The 12793-nt window shown below is 35.5% G+C and overlaps 1 protein-coding gene across 1 annotated transcript in view; it reads left to right on the forward strand.

The window, feature by feature from the left end:
• PCDH17 (protocadherin 17) overlaps positions 1–11756 on the forward strand; it is a 93534-nt gene extending 81778 nt beyond the window's left edge. The window contains exon 4 of the mRNA XM_003790154.2: positions 10820–11756. Coding sequence (XP_003790202.1) covers positions 10820–11502 — 683 coding nt within the window. The 3' untranslated portion in view covers positions 11503–11756. The remainder of the gene's footprint in view (positions 1–10819) is intronic.
• Positions 11757–12793: the final 1037 nt, after the last annotated feature.

A 12793-nucleotide genomic window follows, 5' to 3' on the forward strand; every position in this document is an offset into this window, starting at 1 on the left:
ATTCATATATTAATGAGAAGTATTCTATGATGTCCATATGTCACATTTTATTAGTCCATTCGTATATTGATGAGAAGTATTCTATGATATACATAGTTCACATTTTATAAGTCCATTCGTATATTGATGAGAAGTATTCTATGATATACATATGTCACATTTTATTAGTCCATTCGTATATTGATGAGAAGTATTCTATGATATACATATGTCACATTTTATTCATCCATTCATATGTTGATGGGCACTCGGGTTGCTCCCACATCCTTGCTATTGTGAATTGTGCTGCTGTGTCTTTTTTATAAAATGTCTTTTCGTCCGCCCTTTGGTTAAACATGTAATAGTGGGATTGCTCGTTCAAATGGTAGGTCTACTTTTAGTTCTTTGAAGTAACTCCATGAAGGATGTACTAGTTGCAGTCCCACCAACAAAATAAGAGTGTTCTTTCCTCTGCACATCCTCACCAGCATCTATTGCTCTGGGACATTTTGATATGTACCATTCGAGTTAGGTGATGTCTCATTGGGATTTTGATTTGCATTTCCCTGATGATTAGATATGTTGAGGAGTTTTTCATGTTTGTTGGCCATGAGTCAATCTTCATTTGAAAAGTTTCTGTTCATGTAATTTGCCCACTTATTAATGGAGTGGTTTGATCTTTTCTTACTAAAAGTAAAAAAGTTCTTTTTTAGATTCTGCTTATCAGCCCTTTATTGGAAAGCTAGCATGCAAATATTTTCTCTCATTCTTTTTTTTTTTTTTTTTTTTGAGATAGAGTCTCCTTATGTCACTCTCAGTAAAGTGCCATGGCATCACAGCTCACAGCCACCTCAAACTCTTGGGCTTAAGCTATTCTCTTGCCTCAGCCTACCAAGTATCTGGGACTATAGGCCTCTGCCACAGCCCCCAGCTATTTTTTGTTGTAGTTGTCATTGTTGTTTAGCTGGCCCGGGCCCAGGTTTGAACCCACCAGCCTTGGTGTATGTGGCCAACACCCTACCCACTGAGCTATGGCGGGGTGACCCTCTCTCATTCTGTAGATTGCTCTTCTTTTGATGGTGTCCTTGGTTATGCAGAAACTTTTTAATTTGCCCTTGTTTCATTTATTTATTTTTTTGTTGCTGTGATTGCTTTTGGGATCTTCTTCATAAATTCTTTGCCTAGGCTGACATCTATGAGATGTTTTCCAACATTTTCTTCTAGTATTCCCCCCCTTTTTTTTACATATACATGTGTTTATTAGGTTTCCACTTTTTGCTTTCACAAAATTTAAAAGGCTTAAAATTTAATAACAATAACAATATTTAAGATAAGGACTAGAAACAAAAACCTCAAAAGAGCCAATGAAGATAAATACATTCAGAAAAGAAATCAGATGGTTGCTGCATCGAAATATTCTTAGTATTCTTATAGTTTCATGTCTTATGTTTAAGTCCATTATCTGATGTGAATTTTTTTCCTGTGAGTGGTGAGAAGTGCAGATCTTGTTTCTGTCCTTAACCTGTGGTGATCCAGTTTTCCCAGCACCATTTATTGAACAAAGATTCTTTTTCCCAGTATATGTTTTGTATACTTTTTCAAATAACAGATATGAGGATGGTTATATATCCTGGTTCTCTGTTCTAATCTATAGATCCATGCCTCTGTTATTATGCCAGTACTATGCTGTTTGGATTAGTATAGCCCAGTGATATAGCTTTAAGTCTGTTAAAGTGATGTCGCTAGATTTTGTTAGTACATAAAATTGAATTGGCTATTTAGAGTATTTTCTGATTCCATACAAAGTGTGGAACTAATTTTTTATTCCAGATCTGTAAAACTGGATGCTAGTATTTTAATGGGAATTGTGTTGAATCTGTAAATCACTTTAGGTAGTATAGACATTTTAGTAATGTTGATTCTGCAGACCCAGAAGCAGGACTTTTTCCATGTCTACATCCTCTGCAATTTCTTTCTTCAATATTTCATTAGTCTTCTTACAGAGGTCTTTTACCTCCTTAATTAATTATATTACTAGACATTTCATTCTTTTTGATGCTACTGTGAAGGGTACTGTGTTTTTTTATTTGATTCTCAGATTGACTGTTGTTGGCATATATGAAAGCTACTGATTTGTGTGCATTGATTTTATAACCTGAGACTGTGCTGAATTTACTTATCAATTCCAGGACTCTGCTGGTTGAATCGTTGGGGCTTTCCAGATATAACCTCTTCTTTACCCATTTGGATACCCTTGGGTCCCTCCCCTATGACTTCTAGCACTATGTTGGATTGCAGTAGTGATAGATATAGTCAACCTTGTCTGGTTCCAGTTCTAACCGTGAATGTTTTCAATTTTTCCCTGGTCACTATGTCAGCTATGGATTTTAATAAAGGGATTTGTTCTGTGAAGTCTGTTTTTGGCTGCACCTGGGGATCTGGAGGGCCACAAGTGGCCTTGAGACCACGGGTTCCCCACCCCCGAATGGGATGAGAGGCAAGTGAAAGGCAAGTTTGGGGCTGGAATTAGCATACCAGTGAATCATGGTTGGCCTTATTGTGTTTACTGAGGATACTTTGAATTGTGACCCAAACTCTACATATCTGTTTTCACAAATAATGGTGATTTGGATACTACTTACTATAGCTCATCCCACTTGTAGTTTCATAAGTGTCCATTACCTTTCCAATCAAGCACCCAAATTATTTAAGAAGCTTTTGAAACATATGATAAATTACTTATCTGCCTCTATCAGTGATCCATTGCCTGCTCCATTAAATTTGGTCGTTTCTCAGAAATTTTCCATTCTTCTTTCAGATGCTAGCCAATTTTTCCAATATTACTGTGTCAAGTCCTGGCATTGCAGCATCAGTTCTTTGACCTACAAAACTAGTTTCATTCTTCCCTGTGAAGTGCACATTTTTATGTGGTGATTATTCCTCTTTCTAATCCCTTTACCTGGAGCACACTCTCCCGGGTCTCCACTATCCATTCAAACTCCAATCAGTCTTTGAATCACAGATCAAGCTCCCACAGCATAAAGCCTTTCAGAATATTACAACCAATGCATTTCTCTATGTTCTGATGCTTGATATTCATATAACAGTTCAAAATGCAATTGATCATGAATTATTTCTCCTATGTTAGTTTCAAATCTACTTCTTAGATTCCATTCAAAGTTTAGACTCCTTGGTGAAGACGTAATTTTATAAACTTGAGAATTTTAAAGGTGGATAGACCGAGGTTCCTTTACTGCAAACCTCTGTCTGACACAAAACCTGTTCTACAACATTGTATTCAAAATGCTTTTGTTTGAAAACTTTGCACTCCAACTCAGTGTCTAAGACATTTTACCCTAAAAAAATATTGAATAAAATGTCTTTAACTGAACTACATACATCTTATGCACCCAGAGAACTTGAGCTATCTTTTGAGTTGTATTATTTTTCTTTAAGAGTTTCTCTTAAGAGTCTTTTTCTTTAAGGAAATACAAACTTGGTTCCAGGAGTGTATACAGAGGGTGCAAAAAATATATACGCATGTTAAGAAAGGAAACACCTATATGAAGTTTGCAATACTCAAGTCACTAGAAGTCATATTTGACCTCTGCAGTTACAAGAGGTGCTTAATGGGATGTGTATTCTTCCTTGGTTATTGGCACATACTGAGGATTATAATTTTAATAGTTTTTTTTATTATTTCTTAAGGTGTGTATACATTTTTTTGTACCTTCTGTATTGTACTGAAATTCAGAGTCAGTTCTCTTCAGGGAAACTGTTAGGAAAGAGATGGCCCCATTTCCCTCTGCCTTTACTTTCAAGCATCTGCTACTGCCCCAGGTGGTGGCCGTCCGCACAGAGTGGGATTGGCAGAGGGAGCGACTGGATTTTAAATGTGAATCTCAGAGCAGTGTGCCATGGGACACAAATTATATTTGTGCCATAAATTTCCAACACATGGTTTAGATTCTTGTTGTTTTGTATTACTAGTGCTTCCATGTCAAATTTCTTTATACTGTCTTGATTTATTCCTTAACATGAATTTGATTTCAATTTGCTTTTTGCACTATCTATGTGCCATCAATATATACACCAGAAAATTCCACTCTGGGAGACTTTTTACTATGTCCAAAGGGTCAAAAACACTTACAACCATCCCTGAAGGTGTGCAGGTGCATTGCATAGTAAGTGCAAATGCTCCAAGCAGTTCTGAACCCCAGCTGTGATTGGATTCACTTGAATATGATATAGGCCAGTGGGTTCTGGTCTGTGCTGTGAATGCAGTCACAGCAATATATTCAGACGCATTGTGCGGTGCAGGTGCATGCTGGAGGATTGGTACTTCAAAGCCGCCACGGTTTGACTATTTGATAGTATTATAATAACTTCCTCTTCAAAATGTGTTCTTTGCCTATCAAAAGCAAATAGAATGATATTTCACAACTACCATAAAATCTAAAAGCCAGATTGGCAGTCCATCCACCCAAAAATATATGCATTTTTATAGTACTTTTATTATATGAATGACATTTTAAAATTTGATTCTTTGTGGCCAGTTATTTGAAAATAATTTAGGTTTATATTCTTACATCTGGTATTTCTTTGTTATATCACTGACATATATAAACAAGCATCCTCATTAAATGAGCATATTGTAACAAGATACCTTTTCCTCTTCAAATATACCAAAAAGGTAGTCTACATCTGTGTATCTGTATATTTGTTACTTGATTAGTGAAAAAACATTTTTAAAGTATCAAAAATATAACCCACATCTGTGTATCTGTATATTTGTTACATGATTAGTTAAACCCCCTAGGTCCCTGTCCATAGGTGAGAAGCACGGGAGAGACAATGTAATAGAAGATAGATCGTTTAGCTAAATAAAGTAATTTATTCTCCTCTTCACATTTTTAAACCCATCTCCATTATTCCTTGCAGGAGGGATAAAGCAAGCCTATTCAAATGGTGCTAACATTTAGCTTGGAAGTAGAAAAATATGAAAAATTTTATTATTAGATTACCTTTTAATGCTGATGCATTAAAAATATTTTGAGATAATTTAACTTTCTGGAACTGCCTATAGAAATACTATTGAAAGTGAACTTGATTTCCTCTTTTCATAGTGAGATGGAGTGAAAGCAGAGGGTTTATTTTTAAGTTGTATACTAGTAAATGGGACACAGAAGTCATAGTGGAAGGACTGTGTGAAGCTGCCATTTATATGAAATGACTTACCCTGTCACTGTAGCAAGTGGAAGGGCTTAGAGGATGGCAAAGGAAAGTAAATAAATAATAATCAATGTGACAAAAAAAGGGAAGAACTTTCATATTAGAGAAGTGTCAGTGTACAGGATGCTGAACATTATGTGAATTATGAAAGAAAAATCTATTTCATTATAGATATGCTGAGCTATATTCCGATGAGATTTAGTATGGATGTTTTTCTCGGATACGTGAGAATATATTTAGATAAGTTATAATTTTTTATGATCATAGGGAAGTGTGCACACATGCATGTGTGTCATAGTGTGTGTATACAAAGAAAAAGACAGTAATTCAAGCTGCTATTCCACCATTAAAACCTTTGAGTAGGAAACTACTCCACGTATCAACTGCAGGTCAAAGGTTGTGGCTTGTCATGGCTTGAAGGTAGATAAAGGATTTGTGACAGGTGCTTAACTTAGATTCTTTAGAATTAATCTACAGAACACTTGTGCAGGCCATAAATAGAGATGGGTGCCTGCTCCCTGCTTTTCCAGGCAGCTAATTAGGTGTTATGAAAGCTTATGTTGGTGAAAGAAGATAAATTAGAAATAAAAAAGGAATAATGAGAACAAATAAAAAATGGACTTCCATTTATAGAGTTGTCAACTTGGAAACAACTCTAATTTTAAGATGCTGTTAGAAACAGGACCAGGCACCACAGTAATATTCCTGTTTAAATCTGTTTACAAAACAGAAATCACACCATTTAGTTGACATCATAAAGCACAGAAATCTCTCTCAAATTCTCTTCTCCCACACCCACAACTATTTAGAACTTCCTCACTGATGTCCTGATTCACAGATTGTGGTTCTCAAACTTCTATGACATGGACTGCTGGAAACTTACGCATGTTTTCAGATGTACAAATATATGACCTCTCAAGAAAACAGGTACATTTCAAACACGGGGGATGAAATCTTTTTGTGTTCTCTAATATTTCCCTAAGTAGCACAAATTATTTGAACAGTGCCTTGAAGACAGGGGAAGTATGTTTAAAATTAGGATTTATGATCAATTTCCGATTGAGAGCAAGACAGAATAGAATAAAGGGGTAGATTTTCTCCATAGTAAGAAGTTTTTTGGGTGGTTCTTGGCCATGTTTTTCCCCTACAATGTTCACCACAAATCATAACAGACAAGAATTTTCCCACCATGTTTTGCAAATTAAGTTTGATAGAGGCCTACTTAGTCTTCTTTAATCCTTGCTGATTTAAAGAACATTTTGACTTCAAATGTTAGCTTTATAGATGGCAATTGTTGGCACCTTTCACCAGTCCTTGAAATCACTATGCAATCTTGATAATAAAATGACATCACAAAATTAAAGTCACATCGTAAAAATTCAATTATGGTGACCTTTGTAGAAGACTGCTAAAATCCAATGACTTAAAAGCAGATAATTTGGTGTTTTATCTAAATATATTTTTCCTCACGTAGACATAACTTAGTATAATTTCACAATGACATAATTCTCTTGAAGGCATATTTTAGCACAAAATGATTGCTTGTCTGATACCCTTAAGATTAAATTATTTAACTGTTTAGGTTAAAGAGAGAGAGAAATTTCAGATATTTCAGACAATAGGAACATACAGATTTGGGATATCTCTATGATCACATCAGTTTTAATTACATAAAATTCTAAAATTAGAGGTTGTTACCCTGTTAATCTCATCATTGATTTCTCAGCCATAGATGTAAGGCAAAGGGGAAAATTAAAGTGTCATTTCTTTGTTCTTTTAATTCAAAATATTTATACATATATGTGCATTAATATAGATATATTTTGTTAAGATATAAACAAATATATAGTGCAATATTTTATTGCAATTATAATAACAAATATATTGCAATATTATTAACAATAATAAAATATTCCTTTGTTTATATTGCCATGTACATGATGAATACTGAATTTTCCTGTGTTTCACCTTTATTTTCCTTATGGCAATTGCTATTAGTTATCATTCAGAAATTCATTGATTTTGAACTTTAGATATTCTTAAAATAAATTTTGATTTTGTCCTAAGAAAAGCTCAGTTTTATTGTAAACATAAATAAAGGTTTATCCACAATATGTGTTTGTGTGTGTGTGTGTGTGTGTGTGTGTGTGCATATGGTTTATGGTGCAGTTGAACTGCAAGCTCTATAGTCATTTGAGTTACTTTATATATTTTGCACAAGTACCATAAATTAAGATGCAAAATTGAACTAATTAAGGTTACTGCATTTAGATACTTCCCTTTGAGAGCTTGTGTAATGGATGCAGCAGTAGGAGTATAGAAAATTATTTTTAATACCAAACAAGTGTTTAAAGCTATTTGATGATCACATGACACTTCTGGGAATCATACATTTAAAAGATTAGACACTGTAAACTTCCCCTCTAGGCAGAACTGCCCAGAGTTCCATCTGGTGGACTTCAGACTTGTTTTATTTGTGCAACATAAACATCTTTGCATCTCGTTTTTTATTTTTGCAATATAAACATGTTTCTCTCAGTTTCTCTCATCTGCATACTATTTAGAGTATGCTGTATTTCCTGGAAAGGTAGATCATGTTGTATTTAGGGGGAAAGGATGAAAATGAAGGGAAAGAATCTCTTGGAAAACTCAGATTGAACCTGAAGAAAAAAACTGAATATTTGATCAATTATTTTGATTTTTATTTCTTCTGTCCAGGATCTCTAAAACCTCTTTTCTGATTTAAATATCGAATCTATGCAAATGGGCCATCTAGATAATTTGCTTCTTTGTTCATTTATGCAGTTTATAATTCAACATATCTATTCTGGGATCCTTTCTCCCTAAGGTACAGAGAGCAGGTTGATTATCTACCTTTATAGATAGGGCTTAAGAAAATACTTCACACTCTTATTTTTTATTGTACACATTAAGCTTACTTGGGACATTTTAAAAATACGTAATAGAAGTTCTACACAGCAGAAATCGTCCCAGGACAGCTCCTCTCGTCTTGAACACCTGTTTTCCTGACAGCCTTCCTTCTCCTTCTGCTCCCACTCCATTCCTCCTTCACCTTTCCTCCTCCCTTCCTCTCTCTTTTCTCCCACCCTTCACTTTCCTTTTCTCCTTCCCTTGCATCTTTGTTCCCCCTCCCCTCCCATTTTGGTCAAGTCTGTGTGTCGAGCTAGTCATTTATTGCCTGTTACTTACATCTCTTTTTGGCACCTGCTTATTCCTCTATTTATGTTTCTTCAGAAATGATCCCCTTCTCTCATAAGGTCTAACTTGACCCTTGGCGGTTGTCGTTCACATTGTGCTCATGGTTTCTGCTATCTGTACAAGGGTGTCCATTCAATTTTCCTCACTGTCTGTGAACTGCTGCTGTCAAAATTACAGTCTAATCACAAGGTGAACAGCTTATAATGTATCATAATCAATACTCAAAATTTGCTCCCCAGGATGTGACATAAAAGACTCAAGTAAAAGGCCACAGGTTTTCAGCAGTGAAGTACAAACAATCGTTTCATGTTGGTGGTTTCAGATTCAAGGTCGATTTATACTTTCACACATCTGCATTATTCTGTCTCTTTCTCTCTTGAAATTCATATTGAATTCATTCAGTGTTGGCTATCCAAATAACTGAAATGGAAGGCTAGTCAATATTGGAATATAAAACTATGTTAGCATATTTCAAAGAGAGTTGTAAATGAATTTTTAAAAAAATCATGGCTCTAAAAGATGGAAAAGCATTACCAAGTAAGGTGGACTGTAAAGTTTTTTACTATCTTTTTGAAGGCTAAAACTTGTTGAACGAAATGATGCTATTTTTTGTAACACTTACTGGCAGATATGCATAAGGCAATAGTTATGATTCTCATTCAGCGTAGGTAAAGAAAACAAATATCCGATCATGAGCTTTTCTGAAATTCTGTTGTTTTTCTTTTTTTAATCTCTGCTATAATTTAAATACCTCTTCCTAGAAGATATGACATGCCTATCTTCTACGGCTGGTATTTGAGCCAACTTCTCAATTTGTAGATAGTATTTGAATCTAATGGTGCATAGTTCAATTTGAGACTACTTTTCAGCATTCTTTCCTGCATTACATAATAAACATAATAGTGAGTATTTAATTCACTCCCAAGAAAATGTTCACTTTAAAAATGACAAAATTAAAATAGAAGCAAGATACTTTTTCAACTTTCCGTAAGTGTGAATGATGCATGCTATGGAACACCACAGTACTTTTGTGCTGTCAAGATACCCTTTTGATTCTTTCTTTAAAACTTTTAGTCTCATAGGAAATTATCTTACTCTAAAAACCTTAAAGATAAAACAGGTTGTGATTTTTCATAATTATTTTTACATTTAAATATAAATTTAGTTTAATAGATGCTTTGCAAAAGTATACAAATTTATCAATGTGATTACATTTGCTACTTTTTATTTTTTGTATCTTTCCTGTGGACTTTTTTCCCTTGCACAGGACACTAAAAATTTACAGAGATCCTCTAACATCAATTAAAAGGCAATCTCCAGGGCTCCTAAATGCGTGGGGAATTCTATTCCCATTCTACACAGGTAAATTGTAAATATCCTCTCCTAAAAGTAAAAGTTCCTAATTTACAAAGGATCATTAAATGTAAGGGAAACAACCGTTTATAGGGGAAGAAAACAACTAGGAAGGTATAAAGTTATGATTTAAAATATCAGGGTCAATGGAACTCTGTAGCCATTGTCCTAATGAAGATATTTTCTTTCCTATTTCTGTGTTCATTTTGAAATAGGAATCATTAAGGAATGGTTTATTTAGATTCTCTGTATGTCTGTATTCAAAGGAGAAAAGTAAAAATTCTCCCAGAAAGCCTTCTTATTTAAAATGGGAAATCATGATTTGTCATTCACCCCGAACTCCAAGAGTAAATCCATTTTCAAGTACTTACACCGAAAACAAAAAGCTGAAGTGAAGAAAACGGATTACATGATCTATACACATCACTAATAAAATAGGAATGTGCCCTGGTGACACACTTATTCATAATACATTCTGATAGAAAATTCCATTTGCCACTCTCGGTAGGAAAAGTAAGCTGAGAGGAAACCCATTTATTTCATGACTGTCACCAAAATAACAATTAGAAGCAAAATAGGGATAAGATATTTTTTGCAAAAGCAACTTATAACTTGTTATAAAAGTTTGCGGTCTAGTTTTTGGCCTGTTATTTGATTTGAAAAAATAATCTAAATCTTTTCTGAAGTTCACTGTTTCCAGGTTGGGTTATACAGAACAAAGACTAACTGATATCCCCGGGAGTTTAGTTCACAGTGATGCACTAGTCCAGTGAGAATGATCCTCCAATGGCCATTTCTTGCATCTTTCCAGGCTATGGGAATTCGTTAATATCTAGAGACTAGACTTAAATTAAACCATTGTCTCAACCAGCAGGTTTATGCAACCATCCTGAAATGTTTTAATTATTGTTTTCTTTTCCTTTTTAATTAAGAGACCAGAGGTCAAGCAAGCCCACTGAGAGCTGATCACTGCCTCTGCAGAAATTTAAAGGAAACCCTAATGATCAGATTTGCTGTTTTCTCTTTTGTTTTGCAGAACCAGAAGAGTGTGTTAATTGCACAGACGAATGCCGAGTGCTTGGTCATTCTGACAGGTGTTGGATGCCACAGTTCCCTGCAGCCAATCAGGCTGAAAATGCAGATTACCGCACAAATCTCTTTGTACCCACAGTTGAAGCTAATGTTGAGACTGAGACTTACGAAACTGTGAATCCCACTGGGAAAAAGACTTTTTGTACATTTGGAAAAGACAAGAGAGAGCACACTATTCTCATTGCCAATGTTAAACCTTATTTAAAAGCCAAACGTGCCCTGAGCCCTCTCCTCCAAGAGGTCCCCTCTGCATCAAGCAGCCCAACCAAGGCATGCATCGAGCCTTGCACCTCAGCAAAAGCTTCCCTGGATGGTTGTGAAGCAAAACCAGGAGCCCTGGCTGAAGCAAGCAATCAGTACTTGCCTACTGACAGTCAGTATCTGTCGCCCAGTAAGCAGCCAAGAGACCCTCCCTTCTCGGCTTCTGACCAGATGGCAAGGGTCTTCGCTGATGTGCATCCCAGAGGCAGCCGGGATCCCAGTGAGATGGGTACTGTCCTGGAGCAGCTTGACCACCCCACCCGGGATCTGGGCAGAGAGTCCGTGGATGCAGAGGAAGTTGTGAGAGAAATTGATAAGCTTTTGCAGGACTGCCGGGGAAATGACCCTGTGGCTGTGAGAAAGTGAAAAAAAAAAAAAAAAAAAAAAAAGGCATTGGCGTTTTCTTGTCTCTTCTATTGATTTAAAAATGATCCCTCCTGGTGACAACCCGTTTACAGGGATGAAGAGAGACCAATGCTGCTTTAAGGCTTTTAGTGAACATCTGAAGTGCCCACAAGTCTGTTCTTTTCACTGCTGTTTCTTTTTTCAGAGATAACAATGGTTTGTTTTGACCAAACTTAGTATCTATTAGGACAGAATTATGGATTGCTTAATGAGAAGAGTAAAGAAGAAAAAAAAAAGGGAGAAGAAAATGGAAAGAAGAGAAAGGAGAATGAGGAGGCGAGTTTCCTTTTGACAATCTGTTAGGAAGGTAGGCGGTGCGAGAACTGAAGGATTTCTGATCACTCTGAGACTGTCCTCGTGATTTATGCTGACTTAACTGTTTACCTATAAACCCCATACAAAGCAGGGTCCTAATCTGTGATCTGTGGTGGATTTCTAGCAGTCATCACAGCTTCTACTGAAAGTCGTGAACAGACCTTGCAGTAGTCCAAGCTACACCAAACATTGACACATATTTGTGGTAAACATTTCTGTATAAAGTTCCCTGACACACACAGAGACACAAAGGACATTCCATGTCATTAGTCAGAAACAAAAACAAACAAACAAACAAACAAACAAAAAAAAACTTGGTCATATGTAAGACACCTCATGTCGTATAAAAGTTAAGTGTAAAAAGATATAGTCCATTTTGTCCAGCACACATGTAGACGAATTCACTTCATTAAAGGAGAAATCAATTTAAAGATTTAAAATGCCTACTTAGCATTTTAGTGTCCAAAAAAGATAAATCATGATGAGTATGTTTTAAATTTGACATAGAAAACTTCTGAAACATAGTACCCATTGAGTTGTAATATTCAAAGAAAATTAACAAGACTAGTATGTTTTATTCATTTGTGGACACTAAAATAGCTCAGGAAAGTGAAAATGTCTTAGACATATACGAATCACATGACCATTTAAATGTGCAAATGTAAGAAGATTCAATGTGTTTACATCAAATGACATATTTTTATTGATTTATTGCAGATTCAGTGCATATGAGCCAAATTGTTGAGTGTATAAGAGCTATATTGTGTATTTTATTAAATTAATATATAGTTGTGTTGCAAAAATATTTGGGCTTATATTGTAAATGGCAAGTGTTGCCTCGGTAGCTGTCGAACTCTATGAGTTTTGTTTTTTCCTGCTTCCTTTTCCCCATGGAGTGTGGGAAGCAGTGCCTCAGAGCAAAGTCTCTTGTTTAATG

Source organism: Otolemur garnettii, unplaced genomic scaffold (genome assembly GCF_000181295.1).
Source record: "Otolemur garnettii isolate 467f Iridium unplaced genomic scaffold, OtoGar3 scaffold00040, whole genome shotgun sequence".
NCBI lineage: Eukaryota > Metazoa > Chordata > Mammalia > Primates > Galagidae > Otolemur > Otolemur garnettii.